At 41.5% G+C, this 23168-nt stretch overlaps 1 protein-coding gene across 1 annotated transcript in view; it reads left to right on the plus strand.

Moving 5' to 3' along the window:
• LOC126088126 (NFX1-type zinc finger-containing protein 1-like) overlaps positions 1-23168 on the plus strand; it is a 231358-nt gene that overhangs the window by 67106 nt on the left and 141084 nt on the right. Inside the window, exons 5-6 of the mRNA XM_049906230.1 lie at positions 3704-3893; positions 6309-6588. Of these exons, the coding sequence (XP_049762187.1) occupies positions 3704-3893; positions 6309-6588 (470 nt within the window). The remainder of the gene's footprint in view (positions 1-3703; positions 3894-6308; positions 6589-23168) is intronic.

Below are 23168 nucleotides of genomic sequence, written 5' to 3' on the forward strand. Positions count from 1 at the left end.
AAATTGATGCAATCCTCCTGCCCCCCCCCCCCCCCCCCTGCTTACACACACACACACACACACACACACACACACACACACACACACACACACACACATTAACTTGGTATAGTATATTGTATAATCACCAGAACTGAGGTAGGAGTTCATAAATCTAGGGGTACTGTATCAATGTAGTGCATGGTGAGGAAATAATAAATAGGATAGAAATTTCAAAATTTTTAGGTGTTGATACCAATAAGAATTTACACAGGAAAAAGCACATTTTGCAACTCCTAAAACATGCAGTCTTCGCGTCTTTTTGTTAGCTGTTCTCAAGTTTTCTGCCTGGGTGAAAGATTATGCACTCAAAGATTGCTGTTGTTTCGTCTGTGTATTGAATTATTGCCAACAGTGTAATGTTAGCAAAACCTGACTATTACAGATTTCCATTCTTGACCTCCATTTTTCTTTATTTGTCTTAAGCAACTCAACCTTCATTTTAAGTGAAATAGTGGTATGTGTTTTGTATTGATTTCTTCATCATTCTGCTTAAAAAAAATTATATGGTTATAATACAAGGAAACATTCCATGAAGGAAAAATATACCTAAAAACAAAGATGATGTGACTTACCAAATGAAAGTGCTGGCAGGTCGACAGACACACAAACATACACACAAAATTCAAGCTTTCGCAACAAACTGTTGCCTCATCAGGAAAGAGTGAAGGAGAGGGAAAGACGAAAGGATGTGGGTTTTAAGGGAGAGGGTAAGGAGTCATTCCAGTCCCGGGAGCGGAAAGACTTACCTTATGGGGAAAAAAGGACGGGTATACACTCGCACGCACACACACACACATATCCATCCACACATATACAGACACAAGCAGACATATTTAAAGACAAAGAGTTTGGGCAGAGATGTCAGTCGAGGCAGAAGTGCAGAGGCAAAGATGTTGTTGAATGACAGGTGAGGTATGAGTGGTGGCAACTTGAAATTAGCGGAGATTGAGGCCTGGTGGATAACGGGAAGAGAGGATATATTGAAGAGGAAGTTCCCATCTCCGGAGTTGGGATAGGTTGGTGTTAGTAGGAAGTATCCAGATAACCCGGACGGTGTAACACTGCGCCAAGATGTGCTGGTCGTGCACCAAGGCATGTTTAGCCACAGGGTGATCCTCATTACCAACAAACACTGTCTGCCTGTGTCCATTCATGCGAATGGACAGTTTGTTGCTGGTCATTCCCACATAGAATGCATCACAGTGTAGGCAGGTCAGTTGGTAGATCACGTGGGTGCTTTCACACGTGGCTCTACCTTTGATTGTGTACACCTTCCGGGTTACAGGACTGGAGTTGGTGGTGGTGGGAGGGTGCATGGGACAGGTTTTACACCGGGGGCGGTTACAAGGGTAGGAGCCAGAGGGTAGGGAAGGTGGTTTGGGGATTTCATAGGGATGTACTAAGATGTTACGAAGGTTAGGTGGACGGCGGAAAGACACTCTTGGTGGAGTGGGGAGGATTTCATGAAGGATGGATCTCATTTCAGGGCATCTCCTCAAACCCGGAACCTCCCACAGAAGAACCCCAAAAATGCCCCACTTGTGACAGGATACTTTCCAGGACTGGATCAGATTCTGAGTGCGGCTCTCCAGCAGGGATACGACTTCCTCAAATCCTGCCCTGAAATGAGATCCATCCTTCATGAAATCCTCCCCACTCCACCTAGAGTGTCTTTCCGCCGTCCACCTAACCTTCGTAACCTCTTAGTTCATCCCTATGAAATCCCCAAACCACCTTCCCTACCCTCTGGCTCCTACCCTTGTAACCGCCCCCGGTGTAAAACCTGTCCCATGCACCCTCCCACCACCACCTACTCCAGTCCTGTAACCCGGAAGGTTTACACGATCAAAGGCAGAGCCACGTGTGAAAGCACCCATGTGATTTACCAACTGACCTGCCTACACTGTGAAGCCTTCTACGTGGGAATGACCAGCAACAAACTGTCCATTCGCATGAATGGACACAGGCAGACAGTGTTTGTTGGTAATGAGGATCACCCTGTGGCTAAACATGCCTTGGTGCACGGCCAGCACATCTTGGCACAGTGTTACACCGTCCGGGTTATCTAGATACTTCCCACTAACACCAACCTGTCAGAACTCCGGAGATGGAAACTTGCCCTTCAGCATATCCTCTCTTCTCGCTATCCGCCAGGCCTCAATCTCCGCTAATTTCTAATTTCAATTTGCCACCGCTCATACCTCACCTGTCTTTCAACAACATCTTTGCCTCTGTACTTCCGCCTCGACTGACATCTCTGCCCAAACTCTTTGCCTTTACAAATGTCTGCTTGTGTCTGTGTATATGCGGATAGATATGTGTGTGTGTGTGTGTGTGTGTGCGCGCGCGAGTGTATACCTGTCCTTTTTTCCCCCTAAGGTAAGTCTTTCCGCTCCCGGGATTGGAATGACTCCTTACCCTCTCCCTTAAAACCCTAATCCTTTTGCCTTTCCCTCTCCTTCCCTCTTTCCTGACGAGGCAACCGTTGGTTGCGAAAGCTAGAATTTTATGTGTATGTTTGTGTTTGTTTGTATGTCTATCGACCTGCCAGCGCTTTTGTTTGGTATGTCTCATCATCTTTCTTTTTAGATATAAATAAATAATGTAGTAAACCTGGATGAATTTGCGACAGCTGAAAGCAGGTATACAAGTGTATGAGGAGTTGATTGGTTTTTGTTTCATGTTGAAAGAAAGTAAATATATGAAATTGTGTAGTATTCTGCTGGGACTGATCTGGTATTTATTTTATTTTTATTTATTTTTTCACACTATCCAATTTTTCATTTTATAAATTGTGACATCCAATTTTTCATTTTATAAATTGTGACAATATATTACACTATACAAGACATATCGTGCAACTGGAATGTCCAGTTGGAGAGAAACCAGCAGTGAATAACATTCTGGGTAATCTGTGAGCAGTATTGTGGACTGGTGTGATCTTGCACCACAGTAAACTGTTTCTGGATGTTTGAATATGCATCTTCCCATCGACATTTCATGGTTTCCTTACTTCTGTGAAGTTAATACTGGCAGATGACATCCTTATGGATGTGGAAATATTGTGTTCAGCTGACAGTTCGTTGCATAGTAGTAGTATTGTATAAAAAGTAACAAGAAGTAGTGAAAATATGTGGACAGGCTACAGCTGAGTAGGAATAATGTTATAATTTGCAAATTGCAGGGAAATTGCTCATGGTTTTTTTATGTAGATTTTTTTCCATAGCAGCAAGAAAAGAGGATGTTTATTAGTTTCGGAAGTGTCTTGAATAATAGAATACAAGGAGACTGGTTGTCTTTGTAAAATGACCCAGAGGCACAGGTGGGGAAAACTCTGCCTCTCATGTAAGACTGCTCTTTCTCTTAACATGTCACTGGTGTGTTTCGTGAGAAAATTTCTTATCACTCTAGGAAAAAATTAAAAAAAAAAAATTACTGTGGCTGTATTTGGCTTACAAATCATCTTAAGTTCCTAAAGTCAGTACAGTTGTTCTTATCTTAAAGGGTTTCCTATACATTTACTGGGACATCATTGGAAGTCAAATTCTTTTTTCCATTTTGCAATTGGTGTTCATTGTTTTTAGTACAAAAAAGTGACTCACAGTATGTAAAAATGCAGATGAACATTTCTATACTATTTTGTCAATTTCTTTCCCCTTAGAAGCTGAAGTCAACTTCACTGAAAAAAGAAGTAAGAATTGTATGTGTGGACAATTTCAAAGGTGAAGAAAATGACATCATCTTATTGTCACTAGTGCGAAGCAATAAGGATGGTAATATTGATTTTTGGAAGGTAGAAAACCGAATTTCTGGCGTCCTTTCCAGAGCAAGGAAAGGATTTTACATTATTGGTAAGTCAGAATTCACTGTTCACCATCCCTCTTAAGTAGCACTCTATGCATTTGTATTTCAGGCTTATAAATAATACACCAAAAAAGTATTTTTTATCTAAAGAATTGTCAAAGACTAAGAATACTGCCTTAGGGAAATACAGCGACCATCTTGTAAACAAAATTATTTTATCATATTTTTCAGCCTTTAGTCACACAAATGGTGTCGTAATCAGTTGTGACTTCTTAACAAGATATCATTAGATGGTCTGAATGTTTCACGTAGTAGCTGCTCCATGGCTGGGAGGAGGGGGAAATTTTGTCCAAAAGACCTGGACTGTTACAAAAGCAGTTGCTGCATATTAGCATCAGTTTTTTTAACTGGCTGTTGCGTTTTATTCCAAAGTTTTCTGTTACATTTTTCAAGGGACTTCAAATAATGGTGTAAAATACGGGAAAACTTAAAATGTGGGAAATAACGTTTTAAGCTGTTAAAAGTTACGTGTAGGATCCTCCCATTTTTGCACTTTACATGTAATATATGTACATAATAGGCATCCAAATACTAGTCAGGGACTTGTTTATTATCTAATATAAAACTGCTGATGTAACTGGAATTGTGAATCATAATTTATGTTTTTGAAAACCCTACACCTGTCATTCATTATTTAAATAATGAAACACTGCACCAGTTACGAATTTTTTCATGCTTAGTGATGTGTTTCAAAAATTTTTCTCATTGTGAAGTGCAAATATTTATGTAAGTATTTTGCTTGGTGATTGTATGTGTGTTGTTCACCATCTCTTACACCATAGTTGTCCTTTTGAGGTTATCAGGTACTGTGTATCCTCAATTAATTGAGAAAACCACACACACACAAACTATCACTCTCATTGTTTGTTTGTGAAACATCACAAAAAATACTTGTAAATACTGCATTTGATTATGAGAATAAATTCTTGAATCTTGTCTGTTAAGCATGAAAAAAATACGTAATTGGTACTGTGTTGAAACCAAAATCATTGAGCAATGCAAAATGAGCAAAGATGTGGATTATCACTACAAGTGATCAAATGACAAAACGTGCTAAATGCGGTTTGACAAAGGTGTCATGACAAGAATAAAAATCACAAGGCTCTGCATGTGCAGTGAAGACAGCATGGAAATTGTTGTGATTCGTCATGATCTTTTTATTCAAAGTAACCTAGTTACTTCCAAGTAGAGCTTGGCAGGGGCATGAAATACAGCATGAATTGTTCTGACTTTTAGCCATTTACCGGTTCAGACCCACTGACAATGGGCAGAGTGCCTTGATGTCAAGAAACTGTAAACTTGTAATGTTTGTAAACACTACTTGACAACCAACTCCATAACAGCTTCATTTCATGTCAATTTCTCCACAAACATTTATTTATAAAGTGTAAATAATATCAAAATTACAAATATGTTAACACAAAATGGGGTGCAAATTAACATAGTGGACATAGGAAATTTGATGGGAATGATAAAAGAAGTCATGATTGGTGGGAAAACATTAATTCTGGGAATGTAACAGTGGGGTTATACTGTATTTCTATTTATAAGCCTGAAATAATTGAATAGTGTTTCATTATTAAACTGATACAACATTTCTTTTATGTGTTGTTAACCACGTTACATTGCAGTCTATAAACTTTTAAATAAGTTTGATGTCACGAACTTGGTAAATGAAACTGGTTCATTGACCTTTGATTCTCTTAGGTGAATTCTTGTGGACGTATTTCAGAAAGGTTACTTGTGTTGCTTTGCTGTAGCATTATGTAGTTCAGGGACATAACAAATGGGATAAAATTATGACTTGTTTGGTATGTTATTAACTACTTTGCTCTCTCCTTTTTGGGCACTTGGTATATGCAAATTCCTGCAGAACCCATTCTAACGAGTGTATATCATTATCAAGCATCAAAAGTTAAAAAGGATTTTAGTGCATGAAAAATAAATAAATGTTGTATGTATATTGCATATGTTGTGCAGCATATACAGTCTTAGTAGCCCTATATGTAAATATCAAGCACTTGTTCAAACGCGTAATGCTCAGTCAGCTCTAGAAGGTCCTTCTGATGATTAATGTGGACCTCACTTCTGACAGTGCTTCGTGTATATGAAAAAAGGCCAAGTCATACTGTGGTTTAGAGTCCACCCTAAATAGTTAATCTTAAAGCTTGGTAGATACATCTGTAAGGAAATGGGGCTTTTCCACTCTCACAGAACTAAACATATATACAGTGATCTTAACTAGCAATTATCATGTAATATGATTCTACTGTAGTATAGCAACAAACCTCAAAAATATAGAGACCTGGGTAGGATTTGATTTAAGAAGGCTTCCTATAATACACATAAGTTAATGTTAATGGCAGCTAACAATAGCAAGCAATATTGATTTTTGTTTACAGGCAACATGGACTGTTTTACTTCAGTTAGTGATACATGGAAAAAAATAAACAATGCATTCAAGAGTATGGCAGCTATTGGACCCAGCCTTGCACTACACTGCAAGTTTCATAGTGAACAGCTGAGTTATGTATCTTCGGCAAGTGATTTTGTGAGCTTGCTGGAGGAAGGATGTCAGCTTCCGTGTAATGACAGATTGCCATGTGGCCATACTTGTCCCCTTTCTTGCCATTTAGAGGACCGCGATCATTCAAAGGTCAGGTGCACAAAATTGTGTGAAAGGTATGTATGACAACAATGTATAAAAAAAGTCAATTTATCCATTACAATATTATCTCAATCAAACCATCCATTTGAAATTCAGTGCTGAGTGAAAGCCTCTTCCACACTATCCTGTGCATTTCAGCCTTCCACTACATGCTTGCATCCATGTTGTTCTAACAGTTCTTTTTTAATGCCATCTATTAAATTACTATTTGGCTATAGGCGTGGTTATTTTCTTACTTCTTGGAATCCAGCAAAGTATGTCTTTGGTCAAACTACAATCAGTTTTCGTGGCTACAAGTCTAGCCCACCTCCATTTCATCTTCATTGTATATGCGAGTGCAGGCTTTCTCAGCGAATTTCATATATGAAGTCTTTACAGGTTGTCAGCTGAGTAGCATCGTTGTCTCGTAGCAACGTTTCGATGGATTGCGTCTCCATCATCTTCAGGCGAAGTGTCGGGATATCGTCAGTCGTGGGCTTGTATCTCTGCTGGACTGCTCTCCACTTCCCGCGGCCGGCCAATCATGCGCCCGCGGAATTGCCCGATGCGCCTGGATCGGCCGGTGGTGGTGGTGGTGGTGGAGGTGGTGGGGGTGGGGGTGGGGGGGGGGGGCGACACGTGCGCGGGGTTTGAGTCCCAGCGTCCATCTCTGTCTGCGGCCCTTGGTGGAACGGAACATTTTTCTCTGATTTTCCTGATTGCAGGCTCCCAGGCTGTGCTGAGATGGTAGCCACTGTTGCGGTTGATTAGGTTGTCGTGTAACCTTATTTCTATGGACTCTTTGATTACTGAGTCCCAAAATCCGTTTGTACTGCATATTTTCTTTGTGTCCTCGAAATCGAAGGTGTGCTTCTCGTCAGTACTATGTTCCGCCACAGTAGATTTGTTGGTCTGACCCAAGCGTACATGCCTAATGTCTTCACTGCGGCGCTGTGAGATGCAACGCTGCGTCTGTCCTATATGTTGCATCTCACATTCGCATCCGATCTTGTGCACACCAGGACTTGAACCCTGTGCACGCGTGCCCCCCACCACTGGCCGATCCAGGCGTATCAGGCAATTCCGCAGGTGCGTGATTGGCCGGCCACGGGAAGCGGAGAGCGGTCCAGCAGAGATATAAGCCTGCGACCGACGATATCCCAACACTTGCCCTGAAGATGATGGAGACACATTCCAGCGAAACGTTGCTACGAGACGATGATGCTACTCGGCTGACAACCCGTGGAGACTTAATATATGAAATTCGCCGAGAAAGCCTGCACTCGCATATAACATACATCTACGGGGAGGCTATACATTGCAGTTACAAGATGCTGCAGAAGCTACGGAGCATGAAGGGAAAGCTGCTCAGCAGGTTGGCCTTCTTACTCCGATGTTGGGTTAAAGAAGTGATGCCTAAGTTCGCCAACTTGCGGCATCCTGTCAATACCAACAGGACGAGACACATCTTACGACAGGCGAGCGTGGCCCTAGTACGAGAACACATCAGGGTCACAAGACTGGAACTCGACAAGAACGCTAGAAGCCTGCTTTCTCTACACCTCCGATTGGCTTCCTGTCGCCCAGAACACACCTGGGAGTGGATAGAAGGCAATACCTTTGCCAATGGCGAATGGTCCAAGAAGAAAGCCACCGAAAGGCAGTGCAAGAAATTCCTTCATCTTCTGGAAGCACGACAACAGAAAGAAAAACCATCTCCTAACAAACAAGGTGGTCATTAATCTAACAAATAAAGAACTGGATGGGCCGACACAAGAGGTGCTGTCCAAGGGCATAAACTTCGCCCCGGTTCCGAACACTCTGCCGAAATGGGACATCATAAGTGGGGTAGAGCAAGCCACAAGGAGACTACCAGAAGAAGCTGCAGAAGAAGTGAGAAGAGATGTCTGCAGAGTACTAGACAAAGCAAAGATGCCGAAGAATAACATTTCGGTGGCAGGACGAAAGGCGCTACAGGCACTCAGGGAGGACCAGGACACAGTGGTCTTGGCAGCGGACAAAGGCAATGCTACGGTGCTGCTTAAATCAGAAGACTGTTGGCAGAAAATTGACGCCCTCCTGCACGATCCTGCCTGTAAAAGACTGAGGAAGGACCCCACCACAACAGTGACCTGCAAGACTATTGAGATGCTCAACAACTCGGGAGTAGAGAAGGATATCATCAGGAAGAATTGCAACACCTAAAGGACACCTTCAAGAAAAATGGATACAGTGCAACACAAATAAGGAGAGCTCTGAAGACAGACCACAAGAAGAGAGACGGGATGAAGACAAAGCAATGGGCTGTGCATTCTTGCCGTATGCAGGTCCTCAATACAATGCACTTAGCTTTTCTCTCTTATTAACTCGTACACAATGTTTTGACAGCAATCTCTGTCTTGTTTAATACCCCATCTTCCACCTTTAAGCTCTCATGTTTTCAAATCTTGCTTGGTGCAATCCACAACAATCAGTCTTTCTTTCTCATCCCATCAGGTTAGTCTTCCCTGACCCAGGGTCCTGTGTGGCTTATCCAAACTCTACCCTTTTCCTGAACCTCACCAACTTTTTCCTTCACCCTCTTCCTTTCCCTTCAACCCTTCTGCCAGAAGAAGGAGCTACTGGCTGCAAAAGCTTGCAAACTTTAATACTTTTTATATGTGTGTTCTCCTGCCGCCGCTTGGTGAGTAGAATTTTTATCAATTCAGTTACATGATATTTTCAAAAATTGTGTTCACCCCACCCCCCCTTCCTACCTCCCATTATTCTACTTTCATTACCAAGCTTGTGTATGGTATGGAGTCAAATGCATTTTGGAAATTAATGAATACTGCATCCACTTGATAGATTTTTTTTTATTTATTTTTTTTTTTTTTTATTTGTGGCTCTCATGACGTCATACGAGTAAAGCTGGCATTGTGTTCTGCAAGGTCAATGTTTATGAGCTCAGACTATGTTATAAGTTAGATTCTATGACAGATGGATGTTAGTGGTATTAGATAACAGTTTAGTCAGTCACTTTTGCTAGTTGTCTTGTAGATGGCCAGTATCTGTCCCTATATTCTAACTACTGAGCACAGTGTTTTGTTTGATGGCTCTATGGTACATTATGGTTAAAAGAGCGATTAATTCACAGCTGCAAATTCTGTATAGAATCTGGTAGGGATCCATTTGGCCCTGGTGATTTGTTGAATTTCAGTTGTTTCTGACCACCTTGACATTATATTCACTCTTCTTTGCAGCGAATTAAATTGGGTGGTACTCACAGAGTCTCCTTTGTAAAGGAACATCTGAAAATGGATTTCTACTTTGATTTGCTATCCTGAATTGTAGTTCACGTGTTATCTTTGAGGATCTGGACATCATCTTTGGTGCCACTGACAGTCCTTACATATCCCCCCAGGGGGTCCACAACTCTTTTGTGGATACGTGCGTAGCGAGCACGGGACCCCGAGCTAATGTGGCCTTCCTTCCTTTCCGGGCTGCATACCTTCCCTTTCCGCGTCCTTCCCCATCCCTATCTTCGCCCCTCCTCCCCTCACCTCTGGCTCTTTCCTTCCCTTTCTCCCCATCTGGGAGTATGGTTTGTGCCTACGTCCGGAGACGGACGCTCGTAAATGTACTGCATTCTTCGCCTTCCTTGCTTTTATGTCTTCTTCCTTCCTTTGTCCTTCTCTTTTCCTTACCTCTTCTCTTTACCCTTTTCTCCGCTGCGGCGTTTGAGACCTCTCTTCCTTCCTTTCCCTTTCTCTTTCTTCCTCCCTGTGCGTGTCTGAAGGCCGACCCACGCCCTTCGTGCGTAGCCGGTGACGGGGTAACGCGTAATTCCCCGCCCCGGGTAGACAGGTAGGACACGTACGTACCCCCTGGTAACGGCCAGGCCCAGGGAGGGGTGATTACCCGAGCTGATACCTTCCGAAAATGCCGATTGGTCCCTCCGTCCGTTTGTCGGGAGGTGTGACCTGAGGTGTGAACAATCACCTAAGGCGGGAGTGCCCTCAGAGAGGGCCCCCACAAGGGAGGAGCGCGCCATCGGAGACGCCGGTAATCATGGGGGATTCTTCCGCAATGGTTTCCTCACCTTCCACTAAGTCTAGTCACAAACGTAAGCATACTGAGTCTCAGCCACAGACGATTCTTCCATCGTTGCCACAGTTCCTTGTTGTTTCTCGGACTGATGAAGGTCACGACTTCTCCACGGTCAACCCTTTCATTATTCAGAAAGGAGTCGACGCAATAGCAGGTCCTGTAAAGTCTTGTTCCAGATTACGGAATGGCACCCTGTTGTTAGAAACACACAGTGCCCTCCAGGCACAAAAATTGCTGCGTACTTCTCTGCTCCACACCTTCCCTGTCCGGGTGGAACCGCACCGTACCTTGAATTCCTCGCGTGGAGTCGTTTATACACGCTCCCTCGATGGATTGTCTGACGAAGAACTTCAGCACTATCTGTCTGACCAGGGCGTAACGGCAGTTCATAGAGTAATGAAACGGGTTGACACGAACATCATTCCAACCCGCACTGTCTTCTTGACATTTGACACAGTTCAACTCCCATCGAAAATCAAAGCAGGCTATGAGATAATTTCCGTTCGCCCTTACGTCCCAAATCCTACGCGTTGCTATCGATGTCAGCGGTTCAATCACACCAGCCAGTCCTGTTCCAATCCAGCCAAATGTGTTACGTGTGGCACGGATGCCCATGAGGGTGCTTGTCCACCTCCATCCCCTCGCTGCATCAACTGTATGGGTGACCACGCTGCTTCCTCTCGAGATTGCCCCGTTTTTAAGGATGAGAAGCTCATCCAGGAAATAAGGGTGAAGGAAAAGGTGTCGACCTTTGCTGCTCGAAAATTATTCGCCAGTCGCAAGCCCACCGTGCCTCAGTCAGGAAAATACAGCACTGTCCTTGCTTCTCCTCGGCCAACAAAGGAGGCGGCCACGCAGACTTGCGACCTCACCTTTAGTACCACGGTCGTTAGATCGGCCAGCGCAAAGATCGCTCGTTCAACCTCACCACTTTCGCCTGCCCACTCTATGGCTCACCCTTCGTCGGGTTCTGCTACATCTCGAGCCCACAAGTCTGACGCCAAGTCTTCGAAAAAAGAGCATACTCGTGAAGAGTTTTTACGTACCGCAGCTTCACAACCATCGGTTCCTCCATCTAAACAACATTCTTCTAAGAAGGCTACAAAGAAACCCAGTTCCTCTCCTTCTCCGCCAAGGCGTGCCCCCTCTACAGCACCACCTGGCGGAAATCGCCCTCGGCCATCTTCTGTGTCGCCGAGGCGCACTGCTGGTGGCCGGTCAACCGGCCGATCGCTGGTGGCAGGGACTGCTCCTGACCAACTTATGGATCAGGATCTTCTGCCTTCGGCTGAATGCCATTCCATGCTGTCGGTCGCAAGATCTGAGCAGTCGTCGAGTTGACAGCAACTTTAGTCACATTCCTCCATTTTCTGTTCACCCCATGTCCATTATCCACTGGAATATCCGCGGCATTCGAGCCAATCGGGATGAATTGTCGGTCCTCTTACGCTCCTACTCGCCGGTCATCTTCTGTCTTCAGGAAACAAAGCTGCGTCCCCATGACCGCTTTGTTCTCCCTCATTTTCAGTCTGTCCGATATGATCTCCCCTCTGTTGAAGGCTCTCCAGCCCATGGAGGACTCATGCTTCTTCTCCGTGATACTCTCCATTATCACCCAATCCCCTTAAACACTTCCTTCCAAGCTGTCGCCGTCCGTCTTTCACTTTCCGGATACACGTTCTCTCTTTGTACTGTATACATTCCATCGTCCACACCAATGGCACGAGCTGATCTCCTTCATCTTCTTGGTCAGCTTCCACCCCCCTATTTGCTGGTTGGGGACTTCAATGCCCACCACCCGCTTTGGGGATCTCCACACCCTTGTCCACGTGGCTCCGTATTGCTAGACGTCTTCCACCAAGCGGATCTAGTTTGCCTCAACACTGGGGTCCCCACATTTTTGTCTGCCTCCACGACAACCTTATCTCATTTGGACCTTGCGGTCGGTACTGTTCCGCTAGCTCGGCGCTTCGAATGGTTCGCCCTTGATGATACACATTCGAGTGACCACTTTCCATGTGTCCTCAGACTGCAGCCTCAACTGCCATATATGCGCCCGCGACGCTGGAAGTTTGCCCAAGCCGATTGGACACTTTTTTCGTCTCTCGCGACATTCGATGACCGTCGCTTTCCCAGCGTCGACGATGAGGTCACACACATTACCGACGTTATCCTTACAGCTGCGGAACGTTCAATACCACGCACCTCCGAATTGCCCCGGCGCCCCCCAGTTCCTTGGTGGAACGAGGCATGCCGTGACGCAATACGTGAGCGGCGACGTGCTCTTCGCATTTTCCGTCACCATCCTACTTTGGCCAACTGTATCCGCTATAAGCAGCTCCGTGCGCGATGCCGTCGCGTCATCCGCGATAGCAAGAAGGCCAGCTGGAAATTCTTTATTAGCTCATTTAACACCTTCACTCCCTCCTCGGAAGTTTGGAGTCGGCTTCGACGGTTCTCAGGCGCGCCTAGTTTCTCCCCGGTTTCTGGGCTCACTGTCGCGCATGATACCTTAGTGGACCCCGTCGCAATTTCTAACTCGTTGGGTCAGCACTTTGCTGAGATTTCGAGCTCTTCAAATTACCCGCCAGCGTTTCTCCCGAAGAAACGTGCAGCGGAAGTGCGACCTCTTGCTTTCTCCTCCCAAAATCACGAAAGCTACAATACTATTTTCTCCATGCGGGAACTCCAACATGCCCTCTCATCTTCTCGCTCCTCCGCCCCAGGACCGGATGGTATCCATGTCCAAATGTTGCTGCATTTATCCACCCATAGTCTGCGTTACCTCCTTCGCCTTTATAATCGAATTTGGACCGACAGCACCTTTCCCAGACGGTGGCGGGAAGCTATTGTCGTTCCCGTTCCGAAACCTGGAAAGGACAAACATCTCCCCTCTAGCTATCGCCCCATTTCTCTCACGAGTAGTGTCTGTAAGGTTTTGGAGCATATGGTGAATTACCGTTTAGCTTGGTGGCTGGAATCCCGCAGTCTTTTAACACCAGCCCAATGCGGATTTCGGAAGCATCGTTCTGCAGTTGACCATCTTGTCGCTCTCTCCACTTATATCATGAACAATTTTCTCTGGCAACGCCAAACGGTAGCAATATTTTTTGATCTGGAGAGAGCATACGATACCTGTTGGAGGACAGGCATCCTCCGCACACTGTTCTCTTGGGGCTTTCGAGGCCGGCTGCCCCTTTTTCTTCGCGAATTTATGGCAGAGCGCACTTTTCGGGTGCGGGTGAACACTACTCTCTCCCGTACTTTCTCCCAAGAAAACGGGGTACCCCAGGGATCCGTGCTGAGTGTTGTACTGTTTGCCATCGCCATAAATCCAATTATGGATTGTCTCCCTCCTGATGTCTCGGGCTCCCTCTTTGTGGACGATTTTGCGATCTACTACAGCTCTCAACGGACCAGCCTTCTTGAACGACGTCTTCAAGGATGTCTCGATCGCCTCCACTCGTGGAGCATCGAAACTGGCTTCCGTTTTTCACCCAGTAAGACCGTTTGTGTCAATTTTTGGCGACGTAAGGAGTTTCTTCCGCCCTCCTTACATCTCGGTCCTGTCAACCTTCCGTTTTCAGACGTCGCTAAATTCTTGGGTCTTATGTTTGACAGAAAACTATGCTGGTCCTCCCACGTTTCCTATCTTTCGGCTCGCTGTCTGCGATCGCTTAACACCCTCCGTGTCCTGAATGGTACCTCCTGGGGAGCGGACCGAGTGGTCCTTCTCCGCCTCTATCGCGCCTTAGTGCGCTCGAAATTGGATTATGGAAGCATAGTCTACTCCTCTGCTCGGCCGTCTATTCTTCGGCGTCTCGACTCTATCCACCACCGTGGATTACGTTTAGTGTCTGGAGCTTTTTACACTAGCCCTGTGGAAAGCCTTTATGCTGAGACTGCTGAACCTCCGCTGTCCAATCGGGGAGCAGTCCTCCTGAGTCGTTATGCTAGCCGTCTGTCTTCCATGCCTGCTAATCCAGCCCACGACCTTTTTTTCGACGCCTCCTTTGATGTAGGGTATGCAGGCCGCCCCTCCTCCCTACTACCCCCGGGAGTCCGCTTCCGTCAACTGCTCCATTCTCTTTCCTTCCGCTTTCCTAAAACCTTCCTGACAACTTGGGGTACAGCACCGCCTTGGCTCCGTCCCCGGATCTGCCTGCTCCGTGACCTTTGTCAATTTCCCAAAGATGGTACCCCTACACTTGTTTATCGTCGGGCATTTGCTGCTCTATGTGCAGAAATGACGGACGCCACATTTATTTACACCGACGGCTCGAAAACATCGTTAGGTGTAGGGAGTGCCTATATTGTTGGCGACACCCCAAATCGCTTTCGGCTTCCCGACCAGTGTTCGGTTTATACTGCGGAGCTTTACGCTGTTCTCCAGGCTGTCCACTACATCCGCCGCCATCAGCGGATACAGTACGTTATCTGCTCAGATTCTCTCAGCTCTCTCCTCAGTCTCCAAGCTCTTTACCCTGTGCACCCTCTGGTCCACCGGATTCAGGACTGTCTGCGCTTGCTTCACCTGAGGGGCGTCTCGGTGGCGTTCCTCTGGCTCCCGGGACACGCTGGTATCTGTGGGAATGAGGCGGCCGATATAGCGGCCAAGGCCGCAGTCTCTCTTCCTCGGCCAGCTATTCAGTCGCTTCCCTTCACCGATCTTCGGAACGATTTATGTCGCCATGTTGCTCATTTATGGCATGCCCATTGGTCGGCACTTCCCTGTAATAAATTGCGGGAAGTGAAAGCCCTTCCTTGCGCTTGGACCTCTTCCTCCCGAATGCGTCGTCGGGAGGAGGTAATTTTAGCTAGACTCCGGATAGGGCATTGTCGTTTTAGCCATCGACATCTTTTAAGCGGCGATCCTCCCCCACTCTGTCCCCACTGCTCTCAGCTGTGGACGGTAAGACACCTTTTAATTGAATGCCCCTATTTTAATCCGTTACGCTCCCGTCTACAGCTATCGCCTGATCTATCGTCGATTTTAGCAGATGACACGCGCTCCGCCGACCGCGTTCTACAGTTTATTAGTGACAGTGAAATGACGTCAGTCATTTGAAGCCTTTTTCGGGGACAATCACCCCCTTTCTGTAGTGGATTTTTAAGCAGTCTTCTAATTTTAGTTTCTCCAATTTTCTGACTTTGTTCCCATTGCTGCTGGTTTTAAATTTCGGTTTTTTACTGTCTTAAGTCACGGGCTGGGCGCTAATGACCATAGAAGTTTTGCGCCCTAAAACCACAAAAAAAAAAAAAAAAAAAAAGTCCTTACATATGACCGGAATTTCTTCAGATTGTCATTTATCTTTTGATACAATTCAGCTACAGCAGTAACCGAAAGCTTCATGCATTGCCCTTTCGACAGCCAAATGAATTTCGTTTAGCATCTCTCTGTCTATAGCTCTGTGCTTTGCCCTGCATCTCATATGTAGTAGTCTCATTCCCTTTTATAAGTTTCTCTCCCTTCTCCCCCCCCCCCCCCCCCCCCCCTCTATCACAAACCGCTCTGCTAGGTATGCATATATACAGTATACAGTAGTTGATCAAATTCTTTTTAAACCTTAACCTGAGTTCTCTGACATGCCTTGAAATGCGGCAAATGTTATCCCGGACGAGCCCCCAGTTGAAATGCGGCAAAGTCACAAATTGATAATATGGTCACTATTTTTTCTTATTTACTTAAATTTGCCATATTTCGTGACAGTACCTTTTCCATTAGACGTTTATACGGCGATATAGTCTTGGCTTCAGTTGTCTGAGAATGATTCCACAATGCATCTTTGTTGGTTGCAGAATTGACGTGGTTCAACGTGTTTCATTTTGGTGTTTCAAATACAGTTTCTTCAAATGTAATTTCTTCCTTTTAGTTAATACAAAAAATAATAGAAACATACTTCAAATTGTTCTTCCGACAACACCATGGTCAACATACACCAAGAGTTAGCTGCCGACTTACTACAGTCAAAGATGACTCCAACGTCAAAGATAATTTACACCACACACAATCTTCCAGTTGTAATCAGTCTCTCTGCTAATCTTCGATACATTTTCTAATAGTAATCAATATGCTTTTACTCTCAAAAACAGAAGTAAATTAACATATAATAAGACAAATTATAATAAATCCTGACAAAAAATATAAGAAAACATTTAAATTCGGTATCAACAAATACGGTAAAAAAATAACGTCTCCCAGATCCATTACAACTGCTCCCCAGGGCTTTTGTTGTTATGGACATATACAACAAAATCCCGACCACACTCAGTAATGGATCTGTATTACACAATTAGTACATTAATGTTGCAGTCTGACAACCTCTACCAAATTTAGACTCTTTGAATCTGTGGACTTGTTACTGGCTGTTGTTGCAATGATACTTCCCCATCAATCTCATACACAAAAATTCAAGTAAAGAAATTATTTGACATGACAAATATACATGGTATAAATCATACATGAGAAATATTCTAACATATAGCATACAGATTGAAAATAATAGAAAGGCAAAACTCATTTCCTAGATTAAGATTTAAATTTTTTTTTTATAAATATTAATGTTAGTTTCATTATTCTTACATATTGTACAGTAAAAATGATACTGGACATATATAGTGTAATGTGTTTTTCTCTATATTTGCCTTATATATATATATTTTTTTTTTAACTTCTGATTTTTTTTATTTTTTTATTTTTTTATTAGTCATGTTTTTTTTGTTTTTTGTATTTTTTTTTTGCTTATGATTTTCTTTTTAATTTTTCTTTTTTTTTATTTTGTATTTTTTTTTTTTCATATGATTTTCTTCTTTTAGTACAGCTAAAGATACATCAGTACTGTCTAATTTTTTTTTTTTGCAATCATTTATGTACACTTGCCTCTCTACTACAATATTACTACAAATCACATTCTTGTGAAGAGTACTTTTGCTCCCCACAACATCAGTATAAACAACAATAAACTGCTCATATATCATGAGGCTTTATCTAAAATTGGTTTTGAAACTTATACCTTTGCATGCATGTCCTCACATGCATGCCTTCACCCACAAGGAAGACTTGGCTTCCAAAAATTAGAAAAATTCAGAAATGCTCACTATGGAGACTTTTTTTTTTTTTTTTTGTAAAAAAGTAAAAATAAATCTCTATCTCATTTTTTTTTGTTACAACAGTGTTTTTTCATCAGTTTCAATTAACATGTGACTTCAAATTATTACTTTATATATGCAAATATACATACTTGGTTGTACAGGCAGTTTTGTTCTAACAAGCATATTCCAGTGGAGGACTTTTGTTTTAGATGATAATAGGTTATTTAAATTCTGAAATTATGATTTCTGTTTATACAGTTTTAAAGAGACAACATTCCTGAGACCAAATAATTTCTTTGACTTAGGATACACCAAACGATAAGCATTAGGGTGTGGATTTTCTATGACTTCAAAAGGCCCAATATAGATATCAAAGAATTTTTTAATTTCTGAAGTTAACATTTTTGATTTTTCATGAGATTTGACCAGAACAAGATCCCCAATTTTAAAAGTGGTTAATCTTACCCTATTGTTATGTCTTTTATTCCTCTTTTCCCCTTGTTTCCTCATAGTTTCCCTGACAATATCTTCTCTCTCTTGCATAGTTAAAGGTGTACATTTAGGAAATTCAATAAGTTCTGATATAAGATTTGGAGGTCTAATATTAAACATAATCTCATACGGTGAAAATCCTGTGGAACTATGTTGTAGGCTATTCATAATATCTTCAAAATTTCGAATGTGCTCAAACCAGGTTGGATGTTTATGGCTGCAATAGGTTCTACAAAGTCTCCCAATTTCCCTCATATATCTTTCTGCAGGATTGGTGGACGGAGAATAAACAGATATAAGTATATGCTTCAATTTTGATCTTTCAATAAACTTTTTCCAAATTTTAGAGGTGAACTGTGAACCATTATCTGATAATATTGCTTTTGGTTTACCCACCTGTGCGAAATAATCTCTTTCAATTTTTATTGTAATTTCATGGCTAGTAGCTTTTTTCACTGGATATAGTTTAATTAATTTTGAAAATACATCTACCATAACAAATATGTAACAGTGACCACCTTTACTCTTTGGTAACATTCCATATAAGTCCACTGCGATAAGATCTAAAGGTTTTTCCGGAATAATGTTTTGCATCTCTCCACCACATCTTTTATTGCTCACTTTAACTCTCTGACATTTGTCACAGGCTGCCAATTCTTTTCTTACCTTCTTTCCAATATTGTAAAAATAAACATTTTCTTGTATCTTTTGAATACACTTCTGTATCCCACAATGACCAAAACTTTCATGTATGTAAATGATCAGCTTATCAGCATCTGCCTCTGGCCAACACAGTTTCCAATTATCAGAATCTACATCTGTTCTCCGAAATAAAATCCCCTTATGTAATTTGTAAAATTTATCAAGTTTCTCATACCCCTTCTTGCCTAAACATTCTTTGATTAATTTCCAACTCTGATCTAAATTTTGATTTTTTCTAATTTTGTTACACATAGCTCTAATTGTTTTTTCATTTTCCACCCCTTTCAAGTATCTAATTTTAAATTGCTTTTCCTCCTCTTGTTCAAAAATCTCCTTTTCTCCCCCAATTGGTAACCTTGAAAGTGAATCAGCTACTACATTCTCAGAACCTTTTATGTGTTTGATTTCAAACTGTTGCAGAAAAATTGCCCATCTGGTCAATCTACTGTGGTATAATTTGCACTCTTGTAAGTAACTCAAAGCTTTGTGATCCGAAAATACTATGGTTTTATGTCCAACAAGGTAAATTCTAAATTTTGTAAAAGCCCAATGAATTGCCAAAAGTTCCTTCTCTGTGACTGTATAATTTTTCTCATGCTTGAGTAACATTCTGCTTGCAAATGCTATGGTACGATGTATCTTAACCCCATTCTCTACTCTTTCTTGAAATAACTCTGCTCCAAGCCCATAATTACTGCTATCAGTGTTCAAACAAAATGGTAAATTAAAATCAGGTCTGTGTAATAAGTGTTGCTTCCTCAACTCTTGCTTAATTTTATCAAACTCTTCCTGACAACTTTTATCCCAAACCCAAACAGTGTTTTTCTTAAGTAACTGACTTAAACATGGTGCATTCAGACTCTGATCACTTATATGTTTTCGGTAATAACCGCATAACCCAAAGAACGACTTTAATTGTTTTTTAGTCTTAGGAATAGGAATTTCTGAAATTGCTTTAATTTTTTCTGGATCTGGCAAAATTCCCTTATCTGTGACAACATGACCCAAAAATTTTAATTCAGAAACTGCAAATTTACATTTCTCTAATTTCAGTGTCATCCCCCCTTTTCTAAGTTTTTCACAAACTGACTTCAAAATCAAAAAATGTTCCTCCCAATTTTGCCCTGTAACCAAAATGTCATCCACATAAATTATCAGTTTAGACGCAAGTTCTTGCCCCAGTACATGATCCAAAGCTCTTATAAATTCAGAAACAGAAGAATTTAACCCAAATGGCACAACGCAATATTGGTAACTCTTACCATTGTACAAGAAAGCAGTATATTTCCTAGAATTAACCGAAAGTGGTACCTGATGAAAACCTGAAGTTAGATCCAAACTTGACATGTATTTTATATCTGTAAATTTATAGAGTAGCTCATCAATATTTTCGGGATGGTCTGTCTGTCTGAACAAAATTTTGTTTAAGTGTCTAGAGTCCAAAACCAATCTTACTCCACCATCTTTTTTCGAAACTACTACTAGAGGATTATTATATGCACTGATACTCCTTTCTATTATATTACATCCTTCCATCTTTTTCAGCTCTTTCTCAACAGCAGGTCTTTTTGATATTGCAATACTGTATGGTTTTATGAAAAATGGTTCATGAGATTTTACCTGAAGCTCACACTGATAACCCTTTACCCTACCAGGTATGTCACTGAAAACATCACTGTATTCCCACAGCAGATTTTCTAACTGTTGTTTTTGCTCCCCAGATAAATTTTGTGTTTCTGAAATTTTCAAATTTACTAAATTCCCAAATTCAACTTCATCAGTATCAAATCTATTAGTTTCAATATTCTCCAATCTATTTTCTTTTAGTAAATTGATACTGTCAAAATTCCCATTACTCTGATCACCAAGTGTGTTCACAAAATTTGTCTGAATGTATTCCCTTTCACTAGTTTCTATCAAAAGTTTTCTTCCAACCCAATCAAATGCTGTATTTACTTTTACTATCCAATTCATACCCAAAAGAAAATCCTCATTAAATTCCTGAATTACAAAACATCCATGTGTGAACAACTTGCCTTCAATTAAAAATGTCACTAAAGCCTGGCTTTTTACCAATTTACTGCTCTTCCCAGTAGCACCTTTTATCTTTACCCCAACAACTGGCATTTCAACAAAATCTTTCCCCACCTTCAATTTCTTGCTTAACCTTTCAGATATTCCCGAGATCTCACTTCCTGTATCAATTAAACATTTACCAATCCATGACCCAATTTGAACTTTTATATAAGGACTGCAAAATTGATCACTTTTCTCAGAACCTGTATCCTCATGTAACAAATCACTTTCAATTTCCCCAAACCTATACTTATCAGAATCATATGGTATATCATTACATGTATTATTTGTCACAGTTATAAAATTTGCACAAGACACAAAATTATCATTAGTACTCTCTATTATCTCAAATAGCCAAGAATTTTCATCCAAATCACATTGTATACTATTGAAGTACTTATCCTTCAGCTTTTCAAAAATAAAATATCTCATCTTTTTCCACCACTCAGGACATACAGTTTCACATACATTAATAAGCATCTTTCTAAAGTTCTTGTCAAAAGAAATAGTTTCACTGTTCAGCCATATATTCATAAGAAATGTGTGTGTATCATTAGTATCTGTAAAAGTTTCACTTAGGCTACAAGTTATACATGTGGCACCGTTATTTGTGTAGTCAGATTCTTTACCAACAACATCAAAATTCACACTTTCACATACATCCATCTTGTGAGCTTTATTCATCCTGGTAACATCCCTGGGAATTTCTATAATATTCTCACTATTTAATCCATTTTCAACCATGTGTATACCCAACTCCCTATTTAAACTAATGAAATACCTTTCCACAACATCATCATCAATACCATTACCATCATTATCAACTTTATCAACAACATCATTATCATTATACATATTCAAGTCATACACATTCAAATTATCCCCCAAAATATTATTTCCCCTTTCAAAAGTTACCAGATCCCTTTCACCAATATTTTCATTCTCACAGCATGCATTCTCTCTTTCATTCACACACATCTCTGAACTACTACAAATTACATCATCTGATAAAGTGTTGTTCTTTTCTGCCCAAGTGTAAAACTCTGTTAAATTAAATGGATCACAATTACTTTTATCTACTGTATGTTCTTGTGTACTGAAAATTTTATTTTTATCAATATTATTTTCCTCTTGAAATTTTTTCAATAAGTAACAACTAATAACCTCATGTGATAGCTTAGGTTTGGAACTGTCATGTTTGGGTTTATGATAGTCGCATCCATTGGTCCTTTCATCATGCTCACCTTCTGCCTCAACCTTGCGGACCTTCAAGGGGGCGTCTACTCGTTTTTTGATTCCTGAATTACAACTTGTTCCTGTTTGAACTGCTGATTGTGGTTCTGCCAATGCCTCTGATCCACATTTCTGTTCCCATTCCTTTGCCAAACATTACCTGATTGTCGATAGTTTCTATTGTACTGATCTCTATCAAAATTTCTGTGATTTTGATCCCTAAAGTGTTCTCTACTTTGTTGATTATTACCGCGAAAATCATGTTCTTGTTTTGGATAAAAATTATGGTCCTTCTTCTGAAAATTGTTATATCCCCCTGAATTTTGACTAACACCATGATAATTGTTTTGTTCCCTTTTTTGAAAGTTATCATTTCCCCAATTTTGACCGTTACCTTTCTGAGTAAACCCACTGTGTGTTGTTGTTGTTACCCTATCCAACTTTTCAATATAATTGAGAAACTGCTCTACATTACTATCAGGACAATGAACTAAACTCAACTGCATTGCTGATGGCAATCTTCTCTTTAAGGTATCAATTTTGATCAAGTCATCCAAAGGTTTTGTTAAATGAATAAGTTTTTGAAGTTCACTTTTGCAAAATTGTTTCATGCTCCCATCTGATTCTCTATAGTTTCGCCCATTCAAAAATTCACTTTTGATTCTAGTTTGTTTAAGATCATCCCAAAAATTTTCCAGAAATTTTGATTCAAATTCTGAAAATGTCATCCCCATAGTTACAATCTGGTTTGCCCAAGTCAAAGCTTCCCCTTCCAAGAATTTTTTCACAAATTTAATTTTTAATTCATCTGGTGAGTGAGGTAAAAAGCAATCTTTACAATACAGCATAAAATCAACGGGATGTAAGGGTCCATCTACCGAAAAGTGCTTCACTGGAATATTAGATACAAGATTACATGTGTTGAAATTGT

The sequence above is a fragment of the Schistocerca cancellata genome, chromosome 6 (assembly GCF_023864275.1).
Source record: "Schistocerca cancellata isolate TAMUIC-IGC-003103 chromosome 6, iqSchCanc2.1, whole genome shotgun sequence".
NCBI classification, from domain to species: Eukaryota; Metazoa; Arthropoda; class Insecta; order Orthoptera; family Acrididae; genus Schistocerca; species Schistocerca cancellata.